A 19,375-nucleotide genomic window follows, 5' to 3' on the forward strand; every position below is an offset into this window, starting at 1 on the left:
CAGAAAGCCTGCACTAAGCAACAAAGACCCAACGCAGCCAAAAATAAATAAAAATAAAAATTAAAAAATTAAAAAGAAATACATGTGAAATCACCTGAGTTCTTTCTGCTTCCCCACACCATTCCCAACTTTAGTAATAATTAAGTACCTAATAAACTGGGTTGATTTCCACCCCTGAGAGTTTAGGTTTAATCACTTTCTGGACTGGTTTGTCCCACGAGGTGGGGTACTGGCAAATGAAAACAAAACAAAGAAAAAGAATCCCTTTTGAATTAAACACCAACAAACTAATGCAACAAGCAACAGTTTATTTATTAAAAAAAAAAAAAGGAAAAGAAAAAAAAAGAACTAAAAAGAAAAGAAAACCTTTTTTACTACATCTTATAGATTAAGTAAAAATACCTGTATTAATATATATGTATATACATACTGCATATATATATATACATATGATATAACATTAAAATTACATGCTTCTCAGGACAGAAGAATTAGGACATGTTCCCTTATTTCGATTTAAAACTCTATCACAATTTAAAATCACTGCAAGAAAACTTGCTTCCTTTATTTTCTTTTTGAGACTTCAAGTACAGGAAGTTATCAAACCAGGATCTAAATGTGGAGAACCATCTGCTATGCACAAATGACAACAAACTGCCACAGATCATGAGTCGGGGGTCTTCTGAATTCTCACACAGGTCTTGGCTCCCTAAAACGGTGTCAGCCTTCTACCTGAGATGACAGGGGATGATGAAGCGTGACAGTCTGCAGGTTCCACGTGGATGTTCACACGGACGTTGAAACAAAAGCAAACACAAACATGTCTTATCGTAGCAACAACACTGGCCATGAAATTGCTCTAGAGGAGGTTTCTTTCTCCCCTTTCCTTGTCAAAGGAAACACAAAAATTGCCAAAAAAAAAAAAAAAAACCTCGGGTGCAGCACCTCTGGCGATGATCAGCGTACAGCAAGAGACAGAGAGGGAGCGTTTCTTTCGCGACAGCTCCGGGCTGACTCGGACGATTTCAAACACACCCTCTTCTGCAAAAGGCACTCACATATTGTCTGTTTATAAATCATACAGTGGGATTCCTTACATGGGAGTTTTTCCTACAAATATAAAAGAGATAAGCTGAGGACATGGTATAACAAAGAAAAAAGTATAAGAAATACACATTTTGGATACATGTGCACTTTTTTTTTTAAAAAGGACAATCAATATAATAGTTTAAAAAAATTTCATTGAAAAGTTAGGAATTCCAGTAAAATTATCAGTAAGAAGCAAGGTACTAGAGGATGAGAGATGGAGGGAGGCTAGCTTTTCCAATGGCCAAAGGAAAGGATAGGGTCTGCTCTTAAACTAGAAAGACCCTTCACACACAACGCAATGTGTGAGAGGAGGGAGGTAGTAGCAGAGAAATAGGTGAAGCGGAAGGGAGGGTGGCGTCCTTCAGGATGTGGGCGTAGGAAAGGACGCACCAGAATCTGCAGTGGGAAAGATGGGCTGTGTCCCCCTTGCCTCTGCAGTTGGAAGAGACCCTGCCCAAGCCAAAGGCTGCCCTCACCGGGACACGACCGAGCTAATGGAATTATAAGACGTGCCACTGTTGCAGCTTGAGGCGTAGGCCTCCTGGCCGTTGCCGTCGAGGTTGATTTTGAACACAGAGGACGCCTTCAGTAGGAAGTCCGCCGCATCCCGGCGCCCCAGCTCCCTCAGTTTGGACATGAGGATGCCGACCGTGCTCTCGGGGTAGGAGGTCCATTCCCGGAGCAGGGCGTGGACCGGGCTCGGGAGGAACTCCTTGGGAGACCCGTTATTGGTGTTGTACTTTGCCACAAGGTCGGGGAGACCCAAGTTCATGGCGAGAAGGCACCAGTCCTTCCCCATGGGATCAGGTGGGTCCAGCAGGCGACTGAGTTTCCTCCGGGTCAGGAGGTTCAGATCTGACGCATGGATGTCCATGCCCAGGCTGGCCTGCGAATAGACGTCGTGACAGCCGAAGCACATGATGCTGCTGAAGCTCTCCCTGTACCCGCCCATGGTGTTAGTCAGCGAGGTCTCCTTGAGGGTCTGTGCCCGGAAGAAGTCTCGCGGCTGGTAGATCATGACGGGCTCGTGGTGCTCTCTCAGCTGCTGGGGGCTCAGGTAGTGCTTCACCGTCAGCAGCCCGGGCAGCGTGGTGGCCATGACGTTCTCGATGGTGCTGCACACCGAGTCCAGCAGGAGGCAGCACTTGATCTTTTCCGTCTCCAGACCGCGAACCTGGACCTCGATGCCCTGGCCGTGGTTGACCAGAAGCACCAGCAGCTCGGCCCCACGGTTGGCAATCTTGCAGCCGTTCACCCACAGGCGGATGTCCGCGTCTCCCTCCGCGCTCTGCTGGTGGATCCACCTGCACAGGTTCACCTGCACCTTGTGAAAGATGCCGCACGGGAAGGGCGTGAGGTGCTCCACGGGGACGACGCGCACGCCGCCGTAGACCCGCACCTCGTCCTCCTCATCCGTCCAGGACCGGTGCAGGTTGTCAGTCTTGATCAGGGCGGGGATGTCCACCATGGTACCGCTGCTCAGGTCCCGGGCGCAGATATCCATGGCATCGAGAATCTGCAGCAGCTCCTCCACGTCGCTGTCGGGCACCAGGCGCTGGACGTCCTCCATGGTGTAGCGGCCCCGGTAATGGTGCAGGGCCCGTGGGGTCTCGACGGAGAGCAGCTTCCCCAGAACGTTGGAGCAGAGCCAGCGGGGGTCTAGGAGCAGCACGTCCTGGACGGTTTCACTCTGCATGATGTTGATCTGCCAGAGGGGACAACGGGAAGTCACTCATAGGAACCTAAATGGCCAGATGCTTCAGCTGCTCAGAGCACTAAAGGGCCTGAGCAGGGATGAAATCTGTGCAGATATTGTAAGGAATGACTCAGCACATTCATATGGACAGATCTCAAAAATCAATACTGAGCCAAAAAACCAGCTTGGCAATGTCAGAAGGGAGATTCTGAAAAGACTACCTTTGACCCTTATAAAAGGTCAATGTAATAAAAGACAGAGAGAGAGAGAGAGAGAGAGAGGGAGAGAGAGGGAGAGAGAGGGGAGCCAAATGCAATGGGTGAGTTTTGACTGGATTCTGAGTCCCCAGGTACATACACAAATGAATAACATTAGCTATAAATGAAATTACTGGGACAAGTGGCAAGCACTTGAATGAGGACTATAAATTCAACAGTAGTATTATAGCAATGTTATGTTTCCAGGAAGTGATAATCAATTATATTGTGGTTATGTGGGAGAATGTCCTTTTCCTTAGGAGGTACAAGCTAAATTTTTTAGGGGTGAAAGGTCATGATGTTTGCAAGGCAAATAAAGAAATAGAAGAGAAAGAGACAAAACAAAGGCAGCAAAATGTAAACAACTGGTTAAGTTAGGTGTCGAGGATATGAGGAGATATTGTGCTAGTCTTCTAAGTTCTCTGAATGCTTGAAATGTTTCAAAAAAGATTCAGAATGTTACAATATTAGACTGTTAGGTAAATTTTTAACACACACACATATAAAAAAGGTCTAGAAAGATACGCTACCATGACAGTGGTTGGCCCTGGAGTGGGGAGAGAGGAAAGTGGCGAGAGGCGGCCAAAAGGGACTTAAGCTTTTCCTGTCACATTCATTTCTTTAAAAAGCAGAAGTCAGAAAGAAAAAAGTGGCAACTTTCCCCTTTACGGAACACTTACCCCTCCCTCCCTTCCCTCCCTACTCTGGGCTAGTTCTACAAAGAATGGTGATCCAAGGTGGACTCCGTGCTCACGTGGAGGCTGAGACCCTGGACCTGTTTGCACCGGAAGTACTTTTCTCCCCACAGTCTGGTTTAAATCTTTGAGATGCCTTGTAGATATGATTCTGTTCAAAATTGAGACTTCGAGTGCACATTTCTGGAATGTAGAGCAGTATCTACTTAATTTTTGGTAAGGCATTTGGTGGAATACTGCCTGCAATTCAGTCCTAGACACAACTATCTCCTCAGGGTCACAAAAGACAGACTGATAAACTGTCCCGTATTGGAGGAGACTAAGGAGACAGATGACTGAGTGCAGTGTGGGATCCTGAGCCGAAAAAAGACAGGACAACTGAGGAAATCTGAAAAGATCCTTAGATTACTTACTAGAGGGCAGGAATAGTACTGGAGGAGGGGCTGGAGGCCAATGAGAATGGGGGCCACCTGATTTAGATTTCCCTTCTTTTTCATTCTGCCTTCATTTACTTATTAACGTCTCAAGGGCAAGGAGGGATGTGTTGTCAAATAATGTGGATTAATCACTATGAGCTAGAAAATTACTGGCAAATGCCACAAGGCAAGAGAACACTGTATTAAAAAGAGTGAGTTTATTATTATGGTTACAATATAATACTTTTATATCTAGCACTATATTACAAGGTAAGGTTTGATCCCTTGCTTATCCCCACTCTTGGATTCGATCATTTAAAGTACCACTGGAGAGACCTTCAAGATGGCGGAGGAGTAAGACATGGACATCACCCTCCTCCCCACAAATACATCAGAAATACATCTACATGTGGAACAACTCCTACAGAACACCTACTGAACGCTGACAGAAGAGCTCAGACCTCTCAAAAGGCAAGAAACTCCCCCATGTACCTGGGTAGGGCAAAAGAAAAAAACAGAGACAAAAGAATAGGGACAGGATCTGCATCTCTGGGACGGAGCTGTGAAGGAGGGAAAGTTTCCACACACTAGGAAGCCCCTTCACTGGAGGAGACAGGGGGTGGGCGGGGGGGAAGCTTCGGAGTCACGGAGAAGCGCAGCAACAGGGGTGCAGAGGGCAAAGTGGGGAGATTCCCACACAGAGGATCGGGGCTGACCAGCACTCACCAGCCCGAGAGGCTTGTCCGCTCATCCGCTGGGACAGGTGGGGGCTGGGAGCTGAGGCTCGGGCTTCGGAGGTCAGACCCCAGGGAGAGGACTGGGGTTGGCTGAGTGAACGCAGCCTGAAGGGGGCTAGTGCGCCACAGCTAGCCGGGAGGGAGTCCGGGAAAAAGTCTGGACATGCCTAAGAGTCAAGAGACCATTGTTTTGGGGTGCACGAGGAGAGGGGATTCAAAGCACCGCCTAAACGAGCTCCAGAGATGGGAGCAAGCCGCGGCTATCTGCGCGGACACCAGAGACGGGCATGAGATGCTAAGGCTGCTGCTGCAGCCAGCAAGAAACCTGTGTGCGAGCACAGGTCACTATCCACACCTCCCCTCCCGGGAGCCTATGCAGCCCGCCACCGCCAGGGTTCCGTGATCCAGGGACAACTTCCCCGGGAGAACACATGGTGCGCCGCAGGCTGTTGCAACGTCACGCCGGCCTCTGCCCGCCGCAGGATTGCCCCGTATTCTGTACCCCTCCCTCCCCCTGGCCCGAGTGAGCCAGAGACCCCTAATCAGCTGCTACTTTAACCCTGGCCAGTCTGAGCAAAGAACACCCTCAGGCGACCTACACGCAGAGGCAGGGCCAAACCCAAAGCTGAACCCCAGGAGCTGTGCGAACAAAGAGAAAGGGAAATCTCTTCCAGCAACCTCAGGAGCAGCGGATTAAATCTCCACAATCAACTTGATGTACCCTGCATCTCTGGAATACCTGAATAGAAAACAAACCATCCCAAAATTGAGGCGGTGGACTTTGGGAGCAACTGTAGACTTGGGGTTTGGTTTCTGCATCTAATTTGTTTTTGGTTTTATGTTTATTGTAGTTTAGTATTTAGAGTTTATTATCATTGGTAGACTTATTTATTGATTTGGTTGCTCTCTTCCTTTTCTTTTTATATATAGATATATATATTTTTTTCCTTTTTCTTTTTTTTGTGAGTGTGTATGTGTATGCTTCTTTGTGTGATTTTGTCTGTATAGCTTTGCTTTTACCATTTGTCCTAGGGTTCCGTCTATTTTTTTCTTTTTTAGTATAGTTTTTAGTGCTTGTTATCATTGGTGGATTTGATTTTTTGGTTGCTCTCTTCTTTCTTTCTTTTTTTGAATATTACTTAAAATTGTTTTAAAATTTTTAATAAATTTTTTTATTTTAATGACTTTATTTTCCTTCCTTCCTCCCTCGCTCCCTCCCTCTCTCCCTTCCTTCCTTTCTTTCTTTTTTTGTGCCTTTTCTTCTGAGCCATGTGGCTGACTTGGTGCTCCGGACTGGGTGTCAGGCCTGTGCCTCTGAGGTGGGAGAGCCGAGTTCAGGACATTGGTCCACCAGAGACCTCCTAGCTCCACATAATATCAAATGGCGAAAGCTCTCCCAGAGATCTCCATCTCAATACTAAGACCCAGCTCCACTCAATGACCAGCAAGCTCCAGGGCTGGATACCCTATGCCAAACAACTAGCAAGACAGGAACACAAACCCACCCATCAGCAGAGAGACTGCCTAAAATCATAATAAGTTCACAGTTACTCCAAAACACACCACTGGACGCGGTCATGCCCACCAGAAAGACAAGATCCAGCCTCATCCACCAGAACACAGGGACTAGTCCCATCCACCAGGAAGCCTACACAACCCACTGAACCAACCTTAGCCACTGGGGGCAGACACCAAAAACAACAGGAACTACGAACCTGCAGCCTGCGAAAAGGAGACCCCAAACACAGTAAGTTAAGAAAAATGAGAAGACAGAGAAACACACGGGAGATGAAGGAGCAAGGTAAAAACCCACAAGATCAAACAAATGAAGAGGGAATAGGCAGTCCACCGGAAAAATAACTCAGAGTAATGATAGTAAAGATGATCCAAATCTTGGAAATAGAATGGAGAAAATGCAAGAAACGTTGAACAAGGACCTAGAAGAACTAAAGAGCAAACAAACGATGATGAACAACACAATAAGTGAAATTCAAAATTCTCTAGAAGGGATCAATAGCAGAATAACTGAGGCAGAAGAATGGATAAGTGACCTGGAAGATAAAATACTGGAGATAACTACCGCAGAGCAGAATAAAGAAAAAAAAAAAAAATGAAAAGAACTGAGGACAGACTCAGAGACCTCTGGGACAACATTAAACGCACCAACATTCGAATTATAGGGGTCCCAGAAAAAGAAGAGAAAAAGAAAGGGACTGAGAAAATATTTGAAGAGATTATAGTTGAAAACTTCCCTAATATGGGAAAGGAAATAGTTAATCAAGTCCAGGAAGCACAGAGAGTCCCAAATCCAAGGAGAAACACTCCAAGACACATATTAATTAAACACTCCAAGACACATATTAATCAAACTGTGAAAAATTAAATACAAAGAAAAAATATTAAAAGCAGCAAGGGAAAAACAACAAATAACATACAAAGAAATTGCCAAAAGGTTAACAGCTGATCTTTCAGCAGAAACTCTGCAAGCCAGAGGGAGTGGCAGGACATATTTAAAGTGATGAAAGGGAAAAACCTACAACCAAGTTTACTCTACCCAGCAAGGATCTCATTCAGATTCGACAGAGAAATTAAAACCTTTAGAGACAAGCAAAAGCTAAAAGAATTCAGCACCACCAAACCAGCTTTACAACAAATACTAAAGGAACTTCTCTAGAGGAAACACAAGAGAAGGAAAAGACCTGCAATAACAAACCCAAAACAATTAAGAAAATGGTAATAGGAACATACATATTGATAATTACCTTAAATGTAAATGGATTAAATGCTCCAACCAAAAGACACAGACTGGCTGAATAGATACAAAAACAAGACCCGTATATATGCTGTCTACAAGAGACCCACTTCAGACCTAGGGACACATACAGACTGAAAGTGAGGGGATGGAAAAAGCTATTCCATGCAAATGGAAATCAAAAGAAAGCTGGAGTAGCAATTCTCATATCAGACAAAATAGACTTTAATATAAAGACTATTACAAGAGACAAAGAAGGACACTGCATAATGATCAAGGGATCAATCCAAGAAGAAGATATAACAACTGTAAATATTTATGCACCCAACATAGGAGTACCTCAATACATAAGGCAAATGCTAACAGCCATAAAGGGGAAATCGACAGTAACACTATCATAGTAGGGGACTTTAAAACCCCACTCTCACCAACGGACAGATCATCCAAAATGAAAATAAATAAGGAAACACAAGCTTTAAATGATACATTAAACAAGATGGACTTAATTGATATTTATAGGACATTCTACCCAAAAACAAGAGAATACACTTTCTTCTCAAGTGCTCATGGAACATTCTCCAGGATAGATCATATCTTAGGTCACAAATCAAGCCTTGGTAAATTTAAGAAAATTGAAATCATGTCAAGTATCTTTTCCGACCACAATGATATTACAGGAAAAAATCTGTAAAGAATACAAACACATGAAGGCTAAACAATACACTGCTAATTAGCGAAGAGATCACTGAAGAAATCAAAGAGGAAATCAAAAAATACCTAGGAACAAATGACAATGAAAACAGGATGATCCAAAACCTATGGCATGCAGGAAAAGCAGTTCTAAGAGGGAGGTTTATAGAAATACAATCCTACCTCAAGAAACAAGAAACATCTTAAATTAACAAGCTAACCTTACACCTAAAGCAATTAGAGAAAGAAGAACAAAAAACCCCAAAGTTAGAAGAAGGAAAGAAATCATAAAGATCAGATCAGAAATAAATGAAAAAGAAATGAAGGAAATGATAGCAAAGATCAATAAAACTAAAAGCTGGTTCTTTGAGAAGATAAACAAAATAAATAAACCACTAGCCAGATTCATTAAGAAAAAAAGGGAGAAGACTCAAATCAATAGAATGGGAAATGAAAAAGGAGAAGTAAAAACTGACACTGCAGAAATACAAAGGATCATGAGAGATTATTACAAGCAGCTACATGCCAATAAAATGGACAACCTGGAAGAAATGGACAAATTCTTAGAAATGAACAACTTTCCGAGACTGAACCAGGAAGAAATAGAAAATATGAACAGACCAATCACAAACACTGACATTGAGACTGTGATTAAAAATCTTCCAACAAACAAAAGCCCAGGACCAGATGGCTTCAGAGGCGAATTCTATCAAACATTTAGAGAAGAGCTAACACCTATCCTTCTCAAACTCTTTCAAAATATAGCAGAGGGAGGAACACTCCCAAACGCATTCTACGAGGCCACCATCACCCTGATACCTAAACCAGACCAAAATGTCACAAAGAAAGAAAACTACAGGCCAATTATCACTGATGAACATAGATGCAAAAAGCCTCAACAAAATACTAGCAAAGAGAATCCAACAGCACATTAAAAGGATCATACACCATGATCAAGTGGGGTTTACCCCAGGAAGGCAAGGATTCTTCAATATATGCAAATCAATCAATGTGATAAAGTATATTAACAAACTGAAGGAGAAAAACCAAACCATATTAACAAACTGAAGGAGAAAAACAATATGATCATCTCAGTAGATGTAGAAAAAGCTTTTGACAAAATTCAACACCCATTTATGATAAAAAACCCTTCAGAAAGTAGGCACAGAGGGAACTTAGCTCAACATAATAAAAGCCATATATGACAAACCCACAGCCAACATTGTTCTCAATGGTGAAAAACTGAAACCATTTCCTCTAAGCTCAGGAAAAAGACAAGGTTGTCCACTCTCACCACTATTATTCAACATAATTTTGGAAGTTTTAGCCACAGCAATCAGAGAAGAAAAAGAAGTAAAAGGAATCCAAGACAGAAAAGAAGAAGTAAAGCTGTCACTGTTTGAGGATGACATGACACTATACACAGAGAATCCTAAAGATGCTACCAGAAAACTACTAGAGCTAATCAACGAATTTGGTAAAGTAGCAGGATACAAAGTTGATGCAGAGAAATCTCTTGCATTCCTATATACTAAGGAATGAAATACCTAGGAATAAACCTACCTAAGGAGACAAAACACCTGTATGCAGAAAACTATAAGACACTGATGAAAGAAAAAAGATGATACAAACAGATGGAGAGATATACCATGTTCTTGCATTGGAAGAATCAACATTGTGAAAATGACTATACTACCCAAAGCAATCTACAGATTCAATGCAATGCCTATCAAACTACCAATGACATTTTTCACAGAACTAGAACAAAAAATTTCACAATTTGTTTGGAAACACAAAAGACCCTGAATAGCCAATGCAATCCTGAGAAAGAAAAACGGAGCTGGAGGAATCAGGGTCCCTGACTTCAGACTATACTACAAAGCTACAGTAATCAAGACAGTATGGTACTAGCACAAAAACAGAAATATAGATCAATGGAATAGGATAGAAAGCCCAGAGATAAACCCACGCACATATGGTCACCTTATTTTTGATAAAGGAGGCAAGAATATATAATGGAGAAAAGACAGCCTCTTCAATAAGTGGTGCTGGGAAAACTGGACAGCTACATGTAAAAGAATGAAATTAGATCACTCCCTAACACCATGCACAAAAATAAACTCAGAGTGTATTAAAGACCTAAATGTAAGGCAGACACTATCAAACTCTTAGAGGAAAACATAGGCAGAACACTCTATGACATAAATCACAGCAAGATCCTTTTTGACACACCTCCTAGAGAAATGGAAATAAAACCAAAAATAAACAAATGGGTCCTAATGAATCTTAAAAGCTTTTGCACAGCAAAGGAAAACATAAACAAGACGAAAAGACAACCCTCAGAATGGGAGAGAATATTTGCAAATGAAGCAACTGACACAGGATTAATCTCCAAAATGTACAAGCAGCTCATGCAGCTCAATATCAAAAAAACAAACAACCCAATCCAGAAATGGGCAGAAGCCCTAAATAGACATTTCTCCAAAGAAGATATACAGATTGCCCACAAACACATGAAAGGATGCTTAACATCACAAGTCATTAGAGAAATGCAAATCAAAACCACAATGAGGTATCACCTCACACCAGTCAGAATGGCCATCATCAAAAAATCTACAATCAATAAATGCTGGAGAGGGTGTGGAGAAAAGGGAACCCTCTTGCACCGTTTGTGGGAATATAGATTTATACAACCACTATGGAGAACAGTACAGAGGTTCCTTAAAAAACTGAAAATAAACTACCACATGACCAGGAATCTCATTACTGGGCATATACCTTGAGAAAACCAAAATTCAAAAAGAGTCATGTACCACAATGTTCACTGCAGCTCTATTTACAATAGCCAGGACGTGGGAGCAACCTAAGTGTCCATCGACAGATGAATGGATAAAGAAGATGTGGCACATATATACAATGGAATATTACTCAGCCATAAAAAGAAACGAAATTGAGTTATTTGTAGTGAGGTGGATGGACCTAGAGTCTGTCACACAGAGTGAAGTAAGTCAGAAAGAGAAAAACAAATACCGTATGCTAACACACATATATGGAATCTAAAAAAAAAAAGAAAATCGTTCTGAAGAACCTAGGGGCAGGACAGCAGTAAAGACGCAGATGTAGAGAATGGACTTGAGGACACAGGGAGTGGGAAGGGTAAGCTGGGACGAAGTGAGAGAGTGGCATGGACATATATATACACTACCAAATGTAAAATAGATAGCTAGTGGGAAGCAGCCGCATACCACAGGGAGATTAGCTCTGTGCTTTGTGACCACCTAGAGGGGTGGTATAGGGAGGGTGGGAGGGAGATGCAAGAGGGAGGGGATATGGGGGTATATGTATACATATAGCTGATTCACTCTGTTATAAAGCAGAAAATAACACAGCATTGTGAAGCAATTATACTCCAATAAAGATGTTACCAAAAAAAAAAAAAAAAAAAAAAGTACTGCTGGAGGGGCCAGTAGATTAGCCTGTAGTTTCACTGGAATTTAAAGACTGACACAATCACTGCTTGAGGCTCTAGTTTTTAGGGTCGCTGGCTTCTTGATTCAAGTAGAATTTCAAACCTATGTAATCCATGGCCAAGGGCCACACATGGCACGTGAGACTGGGCAGGGAAGCTTCTGGTTTGCAAAATTCCTGGAACTGCTTCTGGTTTTTCATATTCAGAACTGTCTTAGCCCATACTAGCTTACACTGTCTCCTGATTTCACATGATGGAAGAATGTGAAGGCTATGCCCCGTTGAGAGGAACAGGCAGCCTATGAAGCAATTAGAATAGGGTTCCCAAACTGCACCCCAGAGCTGAACCAGGAAGAGAGATTCCTATCTCTTGGTCATTTCTGGGGATCACTGCTTGCCGTGTCTTAGTGTCTCCACATGTTCTCTCCCTGAAGATACGTCACTACTATTTCTTGATTGTCTGTGAGCCCAAGAGGTCTGTTTGGAGCTGATACACTCCATGGAGAGCAGCCATCCTGAAGGCTGCCGGAATCACAGCTAAGCATCAGCTGCCCCAGGGAGAGAGAGGAGAGGCCCCGTCACCCAGTGTAGCAGGAACTGTGCTCCCAAACTAAGAGAAGCTGGAAAACAAACCAACCAAAGCAAGACAAAACAACAGCTCTTAAGGTGAACAGGAGAGCAAAGAACCGCAGTTCGGGGAATCACTCGAGCCTTCCTGTGATAGTCGCACGTCTGGAAACATCATGGGTAGTGGGCAGTTGCCACTCGGCCTCCGCAGCTCATCCCACCTTCAGACACTGGAAATGCATCCCAGGGCCCCCTCCCAGACCCTTGCCGGGGCTGGAGCCCTCACCTCGCCGGCACTGTGGAGCTGCTGGGCGATGCGCCGGAGGTCCACCTCGCTGGCCAGGGGGTTCAGCTGGTCCTGCACGTCGTACACAAACTGCTGCAATGACATCAGCTGGTTGGGCCCGTTGAGCTTCCTCCAGGAGGGCAGCGTGGAGATGATTTTCTCACACAGGTGAGTCATTGGAGGGCAGACCTAGAACATGCAGTACAGGCAGGTCAAGGCACAGCTGTGGGGACTCAGGAGGAGCCGGCAAAAAACGATGCCGCTCACATCTGCACTGTTGTATGTAATTCTTCGGATGCGCCAGTGATTTTTGGTTAAGTACTGGGGCAGTTTTGTTTTTTCAGTGTTGCCTTTAAGCAGAATCTATTTAACAAATATAAAATTTTATAGAGGCTTTCATTTCCACTGCTCGTCTTAAATAGATGGCAAGGATTCACAAAAAATGGCTTTGGCATTGTGGACTCAATTAACTAACGTTCACGAAGTCCTAATGTTTTCCTCCCTCCCTCTCTTGGAGTGAGGGTTTCAGCCAGGTGATGGCCGCTTTATGAACAAAGAGACAGGAAAAGAGAGTATCATTATCAATATTAGATGGCTTTTTACCAGTAAATTAGGTATTCATGGGGATTACTGTTGAAATATTTCAAATTTGATTAATTCTTGGTAATTGGCTTGAAATGAGTTTTTAAGCTCTTAACTTGGTTAAATAAATCAGTCTATGTTACAGACTCATAATGAGCACACTTTCCTAGTTAAAAACGCCACGAGCCATACACGGCACTGCATCATTAATCAGGCAGTCCCTTCTCGAATCTCATCTTTTACACCCCCTAAATTCCACTCCCTATTCAACGAACAATATTCCCAGGGATAAAGGCAGTTTGTTTGGTGAGTTTCATCTGCCTGACCGCAGAAGTTGGGGGTGTGCGGGATGTGAAGCAGACATCATGCCACACCCCAGCTCAAGACTCTTCAGGGAGCACAGGCCCTCATCCCACCTGGTGAGCAGGCGCTGAGCCAGCCACAGACCACTGTTCCCGATCGCCACCCACTGGTTTCCGTGACCAGGTTCTCCAGAGCCCTGTAGGCTTTACCCTGCCCACTGACTCTGCCGTAACGTACCCCCCTTTAGAAAGCGAGGGTCAGGCTTCACGAGAGAGGAGAGGGTTCCTGAAAATTCCAAAAGCATGTCTAGAACCGGAGCCTGGTATTGTAAGCACAGCACTTCTATCAGGCAAACGGTGAGTTATTACTAAAGATGGCACCTGCCATGCAGGGGAGCGAGAGCCATGTCCTCCTTGTTACACTCGAGCTTAGAAGCAGGAACAGTCCCTGGAGCATTTTGTTTTAGGAGTTTTCCATTGGGATATTTGCCCATTTCTTACCCATTTCAGACAGCTTTTTGAATATTATGGATAGCAACCTTTTATATGCCAGGTGCATTGAGAATATTTTTTCCCCAATCTCTCTCACCTTTTAACTTTGTTTATGGAATTTATTGGCCAGAAAAATCTTCTATGTTGTCAAATGTATTTGACAAAATATTGGTGTATTTTCTTTGAAAACTTCTGAGGTTTTCTAACTTGGCTGAAAAGGTTTCTCAAAGCACTTCTAAGTTATTTTAAAAATAAATGATCTTGCATTTCCATCAAGATATTACTTTATTTTTTACATTTAAAAGCTTTAATCTACCTACAGTCTATTTTTGCGCTATGTAGTAAGCAGGAGTTCAACCTCATTTCCTTCTAGGCAAACAGCCAGGTGTGCCAGATCATTTATTAAATAAACATTTTCTCCATTAACTTTAAATAACATCTATGTTGTCTATTAAATTTCTGCAGATGTTCTGATTTACTTCGACACTCACTAATCTATTCCAGTTATTTATTGGTTTATTGATTACAGAGCCTTTATAACATGTTTCATTTATTCTTCTATTGAAATTTTAAGACAAAAACCCAATCTCCTCAACCCCATTCAGATGCTGACTGGAACTGTATGAAGTTTATATAACTTGGGAAAATGAAACACTTAGTAATAAAGTCTTGCCATCCAAGAACACCACCTTATTCCATTTGGACAGCTATTATGTTATGCTCTTCAGTGAATTTTGTTGGTGACTGTTTTCTTACTTTTCTGCATTTCCCAAATATTTCACAATAAGTCACTTTTGCATTGCTTTTGTAATTTCTAACAAACAATTTTACTTTTACACAAACAACCCAAACTGTCAGAATTTCATATACTCTAACCTTGCCCATAACAACGCTTCATCTCATGGCCATCTCTCCTTGTTTCTCTACTCTTCCTTCCTTACCCCAAGGTAACAGGATAAAAACATGGCCATGCAGACACCGCGTACTGGGTCCCATGAAAACCAGACCAAACCCAGAGGGCCACACAAAGAGGCCCAACTCCTGGGTCACTGGATGGTCCAGGGGAAGGTTGGGTCCAGCCCTCCCCAGGTATACTCACCGAAACAATCTGGCTCCGTATTTCTTGCAGGTGATTTCGAAGTACCTTCATGTCCTTAGACCCAGAAGCCCCGGCATCCAGAACGAACAGCTTATTTGAAATGTGAAGATCGTTCCCAAACCTAAGGAAAGAGCAGTGACCTCCTCAGAGTGACACAGTCTCACCGGGTGTTTCCACAGAGGGCCAGGCTCCTGCTGGCAAAAGGTTGGTGGGAGGCAAGGAAGTTCTGGTGGCCTTGTAGAGACACCCCACACCTGCTGTTGGCTGGACTCTGTAACGTCACCCTGGGGTGGAGGCCTGGGGACACCGCCTGCTCCGGGTGCAGACAGGTGCCCCAGCTTCCACAAAACGGGGGAAACAGCTTCCCCCGATGCAGGAAAGGGGAGGCCTAATGCACTCACTTTACACGGCAGAAGAAGAGATGCTTCTGCAGGTTGATGGAGTGAGAACAGAGGGGTGAGTATGAAATAACACCTTACATCTAAAATATTAGTAGAAGCCCTATTTCTCACATCAGGAAGATAACAGAGAAGGGTTGTCAGTTGATAAACCAAGAATTCACATTACCAGCATATTAAATAGAACTGCAGGTTCAAACTGTTCTGGGGATAGACACTAAGTAAAAATAGATACGTTTACATTGTGATTCTGTGCACATCCATATTTATAAGTGAAAAAGAAGTTCTCCAAAAATACTTGATACAAAATGTACTCTGATACTTTCCATCACGTCCTTCTCCCCTCCACTCCACTCCAGACCTCCTAAATGAATTTCATGATCCACTAGCAGGTTGCAAGTTACATTCTGAGAAATACTGATGGATGTTCTCACCAAAAAAAAAAAAAAAAAAAAAAAAAGATAAATGGGTGAGGTGACGGATACGTTAATTAACGAGATGGAGAGAATCCTTTCACATTGTACACACACATCAAATCGCCGCTTCATACAATTTAAATATCTTACAATTTCACTTGTCAATTATTCCTCCCTAGAGCTGAAAAAAAATACATCAAACAACTAAAAGGAGTTACCTCTGGGCAGGGGTACTCGGGGGCGAGGACAGAAGTGAGAAGGCTGCTGATTTTTATTATGTGCCCTTTACTTCTGTTCGATTTGTTATTATGTGTATTTGGTAAAAGAAATTCGACCAAGCCAAAGAGGTCTTTCAGTTCTTTAATTCCTTTCTCTGGGTCACATGACTTTGGCTGTATCACACCTGAAGATGCAGCAGCCGACTTACCTATTCCTGACCTCTTTCAGCAACGAGGTGTCTTTGTCATATCCGAACTCGCCTCCAGCTGGACGAGGAATGTTCATGATGTCGGCGTGGGTGGCCACCAGGACAACTCGGAGTGGGTTCTTCAGCTTGCCGCCAAAGGCTGAGGGCAGAGAGCAAGCCGTTTCACAGGTGGGTCCTCCATCCTGCCCAGCTGAGGTTGCGTGCTCTGCCTGAGGCCTGGGCTGTCTCGCCAGGTGGACATGCAACTTTGCCCGCAGACCCGAGGGCCCCAGGCCTGCTGCTAGGAGTGACCTCTGGAAGGCCTAGGCCTGGCCCAGAATGGAATGAGCCTATTTCCTGGGCCTCCGGGAAGATTGCTCAGAAGTGGAGTAGAAGCGACCACAGGGCATAAGGCAGCTTCTCAGATCTTCCTCCAAATAGGCCTTGTTTGCATGGTGAGGAGATGACCAGGGGGACACCCTTTACGAGACAAGAGCAAGCCCGCTGAATGCAGCACCAGCACAGAAATGGCTCAGAAGGGAGACTCCTGCAGTTCACACAGGCAGAGAGCCTCTCACTTATGGGCATGTTTAAAACGAAAACATGAAAAAGAATGAGAAAGAAAGAGGCAAGGGCTTCCCTGATGGTGCAGTGGTTGAGAGTCCGCCTGCCGATGCAGGGGACATGGGTTCGTGCCCCGGTCCGGGAAGATCCCACATGCCGCGGAGCGGCTGGGCCCGTGAGCCATGGCCGCTGAGCCTGTGCGTCCGGAGCCTGTGCTCTGCAACGGGAGAGGCCACAACAGTGAGAGGCCTGCGTACCGCAAAAAAAAAAAGAGGCAAAATTGGAGGTACTCTGAGGGGAATTAGCCCAATTTATTTTATTATTGTAAGTTTTTCAAAAACGAAATGACTGCTGAGTTTTGCATTTCATCAGGGAAGGCTGCTGCTTTTTTTGTATGAAAAGAAGAAAATAAGTCTGTCCATGCTGTCTTTTCCTTTAGGGATAAGGCTAAGATAATGCATTCAGTTAACACAGTTCCTTTTCCTTCTTTCTTTCTTTCTTTTTTTTTTTTTTTTTTTTTCGTTTTTTGGGCCTCTCACTGTTGTGTCCTCTCCCGCTGCGGAGCACAGGCTCTGGACGCGCAGGCTCAGCGGCCATGGCTCAAGGGCCCAGCCGCTCCACGGCATGTGGGATCTTCCCGGACCGGGGCATGAACCCGTGTCCCCTGCATCGGCAGGCAGACTCCCAACCACCGCGCCACCAGGGAAGCCCCCTTTTCTTTCATTTTTGATGGAAATACAGAACGAAGGAGAGCTCATTCTATTAATTATGTACCCATTAGGTAAGGCACAGTAGCTGTCAAAGAGGTATTCCACTTTGCACCTAACAAAAATGACCACAGCCCTAAAATATAGAAAGAAAGCAAGAAATGGCTCTCAAGGAATTGCTCAGAATTGAGTCTTTGTGGCAGAAATATGCAATCATGAAACAACTTGCAGAACAAAAAAAACAGCTGAGCCCTAGGAAACTTCCAGAGTTGAAATCTCCTGATAGGAAGGAGGAACAAGGGTGCCCGCAGCTGTTGGCCACAAGCTGTTGGATCCGGGCGTGACCAGGGTGTGAGGTCAGCAGGAAGGGCACGCCCTCCCTGAGGGGCACCTCGGCTTACCTATGGGTTCTTCAACCGGGACAAGAGACTTCAGAAAACTGAGCCAGAAAACCACTTGATTCAGCTGGATCTCGTAGGGTTCTTCCAGACTGAAAACGATGACATGGATGGACGTGGGATCATTTGCAGCAAAATAGTCATAACAGCAGAAGTATACAGGATTTCCAGAGAACTCCCACACACTGAAATCGCCAACGCCTACAGAGAAAAAGAAAAATAAAGATTATGATTGTGAAACACCACCACCAAATTTCAATCACGGTTTTTCTCAGCACTTTAGGGATGACCAGTAGGGACAGTGACATTCATCTATTTATTTATGCATCTACTTAAGTATAGATCTACATACGGAATATTTACATTTCCCTATTTCTTATGTCTATGTCTGTTTTTACATCCATGCCTTTTATAATATCTATATCCATAAACCTACTTATATCTGTATCTGCTTATCAATTTTCCTTAATGCCTTCATTATTGTATCTGTATGTCTATCTCTAGCACATCTACTTATAATACCGCAGAGTGGTACACACACACACACACACACACAACACCCCACACACGTGTGTGTATATGCATGCCTATAAGCATACATGGAAAGGTGTACGTGGACACATATATTATGTTTTTCACCCCCAAATATTGGTATATTCACTATGAAATGTAACCTTAATTTTGGTTAAATGGTCACTAAATCCACCTTCCACAGGTGAGTGAGAGACCTGTTTTGGTCGGTCAGAAGGGAGCAGGGTGCCGTGCACAGGTGTAAGGTGCAGTAATTGATGAGTGGCTTTGCACAGGAAGGATGCAAGAGGAGCTGTGAGGAAATTGGGTCCAAGAGGCCACCTCTGCTGGGGAGGTGGCCGAAGGGGCGGGGGGAGGAAGGCTGTGGGTGTGGGTAGGGGGGCAGCTACTCTCCCACTCTCCCACACAGGAGCTCTGGGGACGGCTGCTTTTCCCGCAAGTCTCACGGGTGAGATTCTGACCTGGAGTTCCTAGGCACCCGGAACCTCCTGATGACTGTGCAGACACATGGACACAGTCACCTCTATGCTGCCACATCCCACCAGGTCAGTGACCACCCACCCACTGGCCTCTGGGAAGCCAGGCAGGACCACTTATGTTATAGGATTTCAGGCTCCCTTTCCCTAATTTTTCCCCTTGGTGCTTATCCTGTGCCAGAAATTCTGCAGTTGAGAGTCATTTTGGAAGATCCATAGGGCTTTTCTAGAGCACAGGCGCTCCTGGGGAGCATGGCCCTCTAAGTCTGGCAGCTAAGGCCTTAGTGTGAATAGTTCTGGAACACAGAAATAGGCCCTTTGAGCTTGGGGAGCACTGCGAGGGACGTGGGA

At 44.2% G+C, this 19,375-nt stretch overlaps 1 protein-coding gene across 6 annotated transcripts in view; it reads right to left on the minus strand.

Annotated features, from left to right (window-relative positions):
• Nucleotides 1-288: 288 nt before the first annotated feature.
• The window catches only part of DAPK1 (death associated protein kinase 1), a 210,253-nt gene continuing 191,166 nt past the window's right edge, over nt 289-19,375 (minus strand). For 3 of the 6 annotated variants that reach the window (XM_027094170.1, XM_027094172.1, XM_027094171.1), the window contains exons 22-27: nt 18,021-18,218; nt 16,370-16,508; nt 15,129-15,249; nt 12,654-12,842; nt 1,566-2,794; nt 292-1,110 (exon numbers count right to left, since the gene is read on the minus strand). In XM_027094170.1, the coding sequence (XP_026949971.1) occupies nt 1,077-1,110; nt 1,566-2,794; nt 12,654-12,842; nt 15,129-15,249; nt 16,370-16,508; nt 18,021-18,218 (1,910 nt within the window). In that variant the 3' untranslated portion in view covers nt 292-1,076. Of the gene's footprint in view, nt 2,795-12,653; nt 12,843-15,128; nt 15,250-16,369; nt 16,509-18,020; nt 18,219-19,375 lie in introns of all 6 variants that reach the window. The other 3 variants (XM_027094174.1, XM_027094175.1, XM_027094173.1) reach the window with 2 other exon arrangements.

Source organism: Aethalodelphis obliquidens, unplaced genomic scaffold (genome assembly GCF_003676395.1).
Source record: "Aethalodelphis obliquidens isolate GAN/ISIS:26980383/991018 unplaced genomic scaffold, ASM367639v1 scaffold88, whole genome shotgun sequence".
In the NCBI taxonomy this organism is placed as follows: Eukaryota; Metazoa; Chordata; class Mammalia; order Artiodactyla; family Delphinidae; genus Aethalodelphis; species Aethalodelphis obliquidens.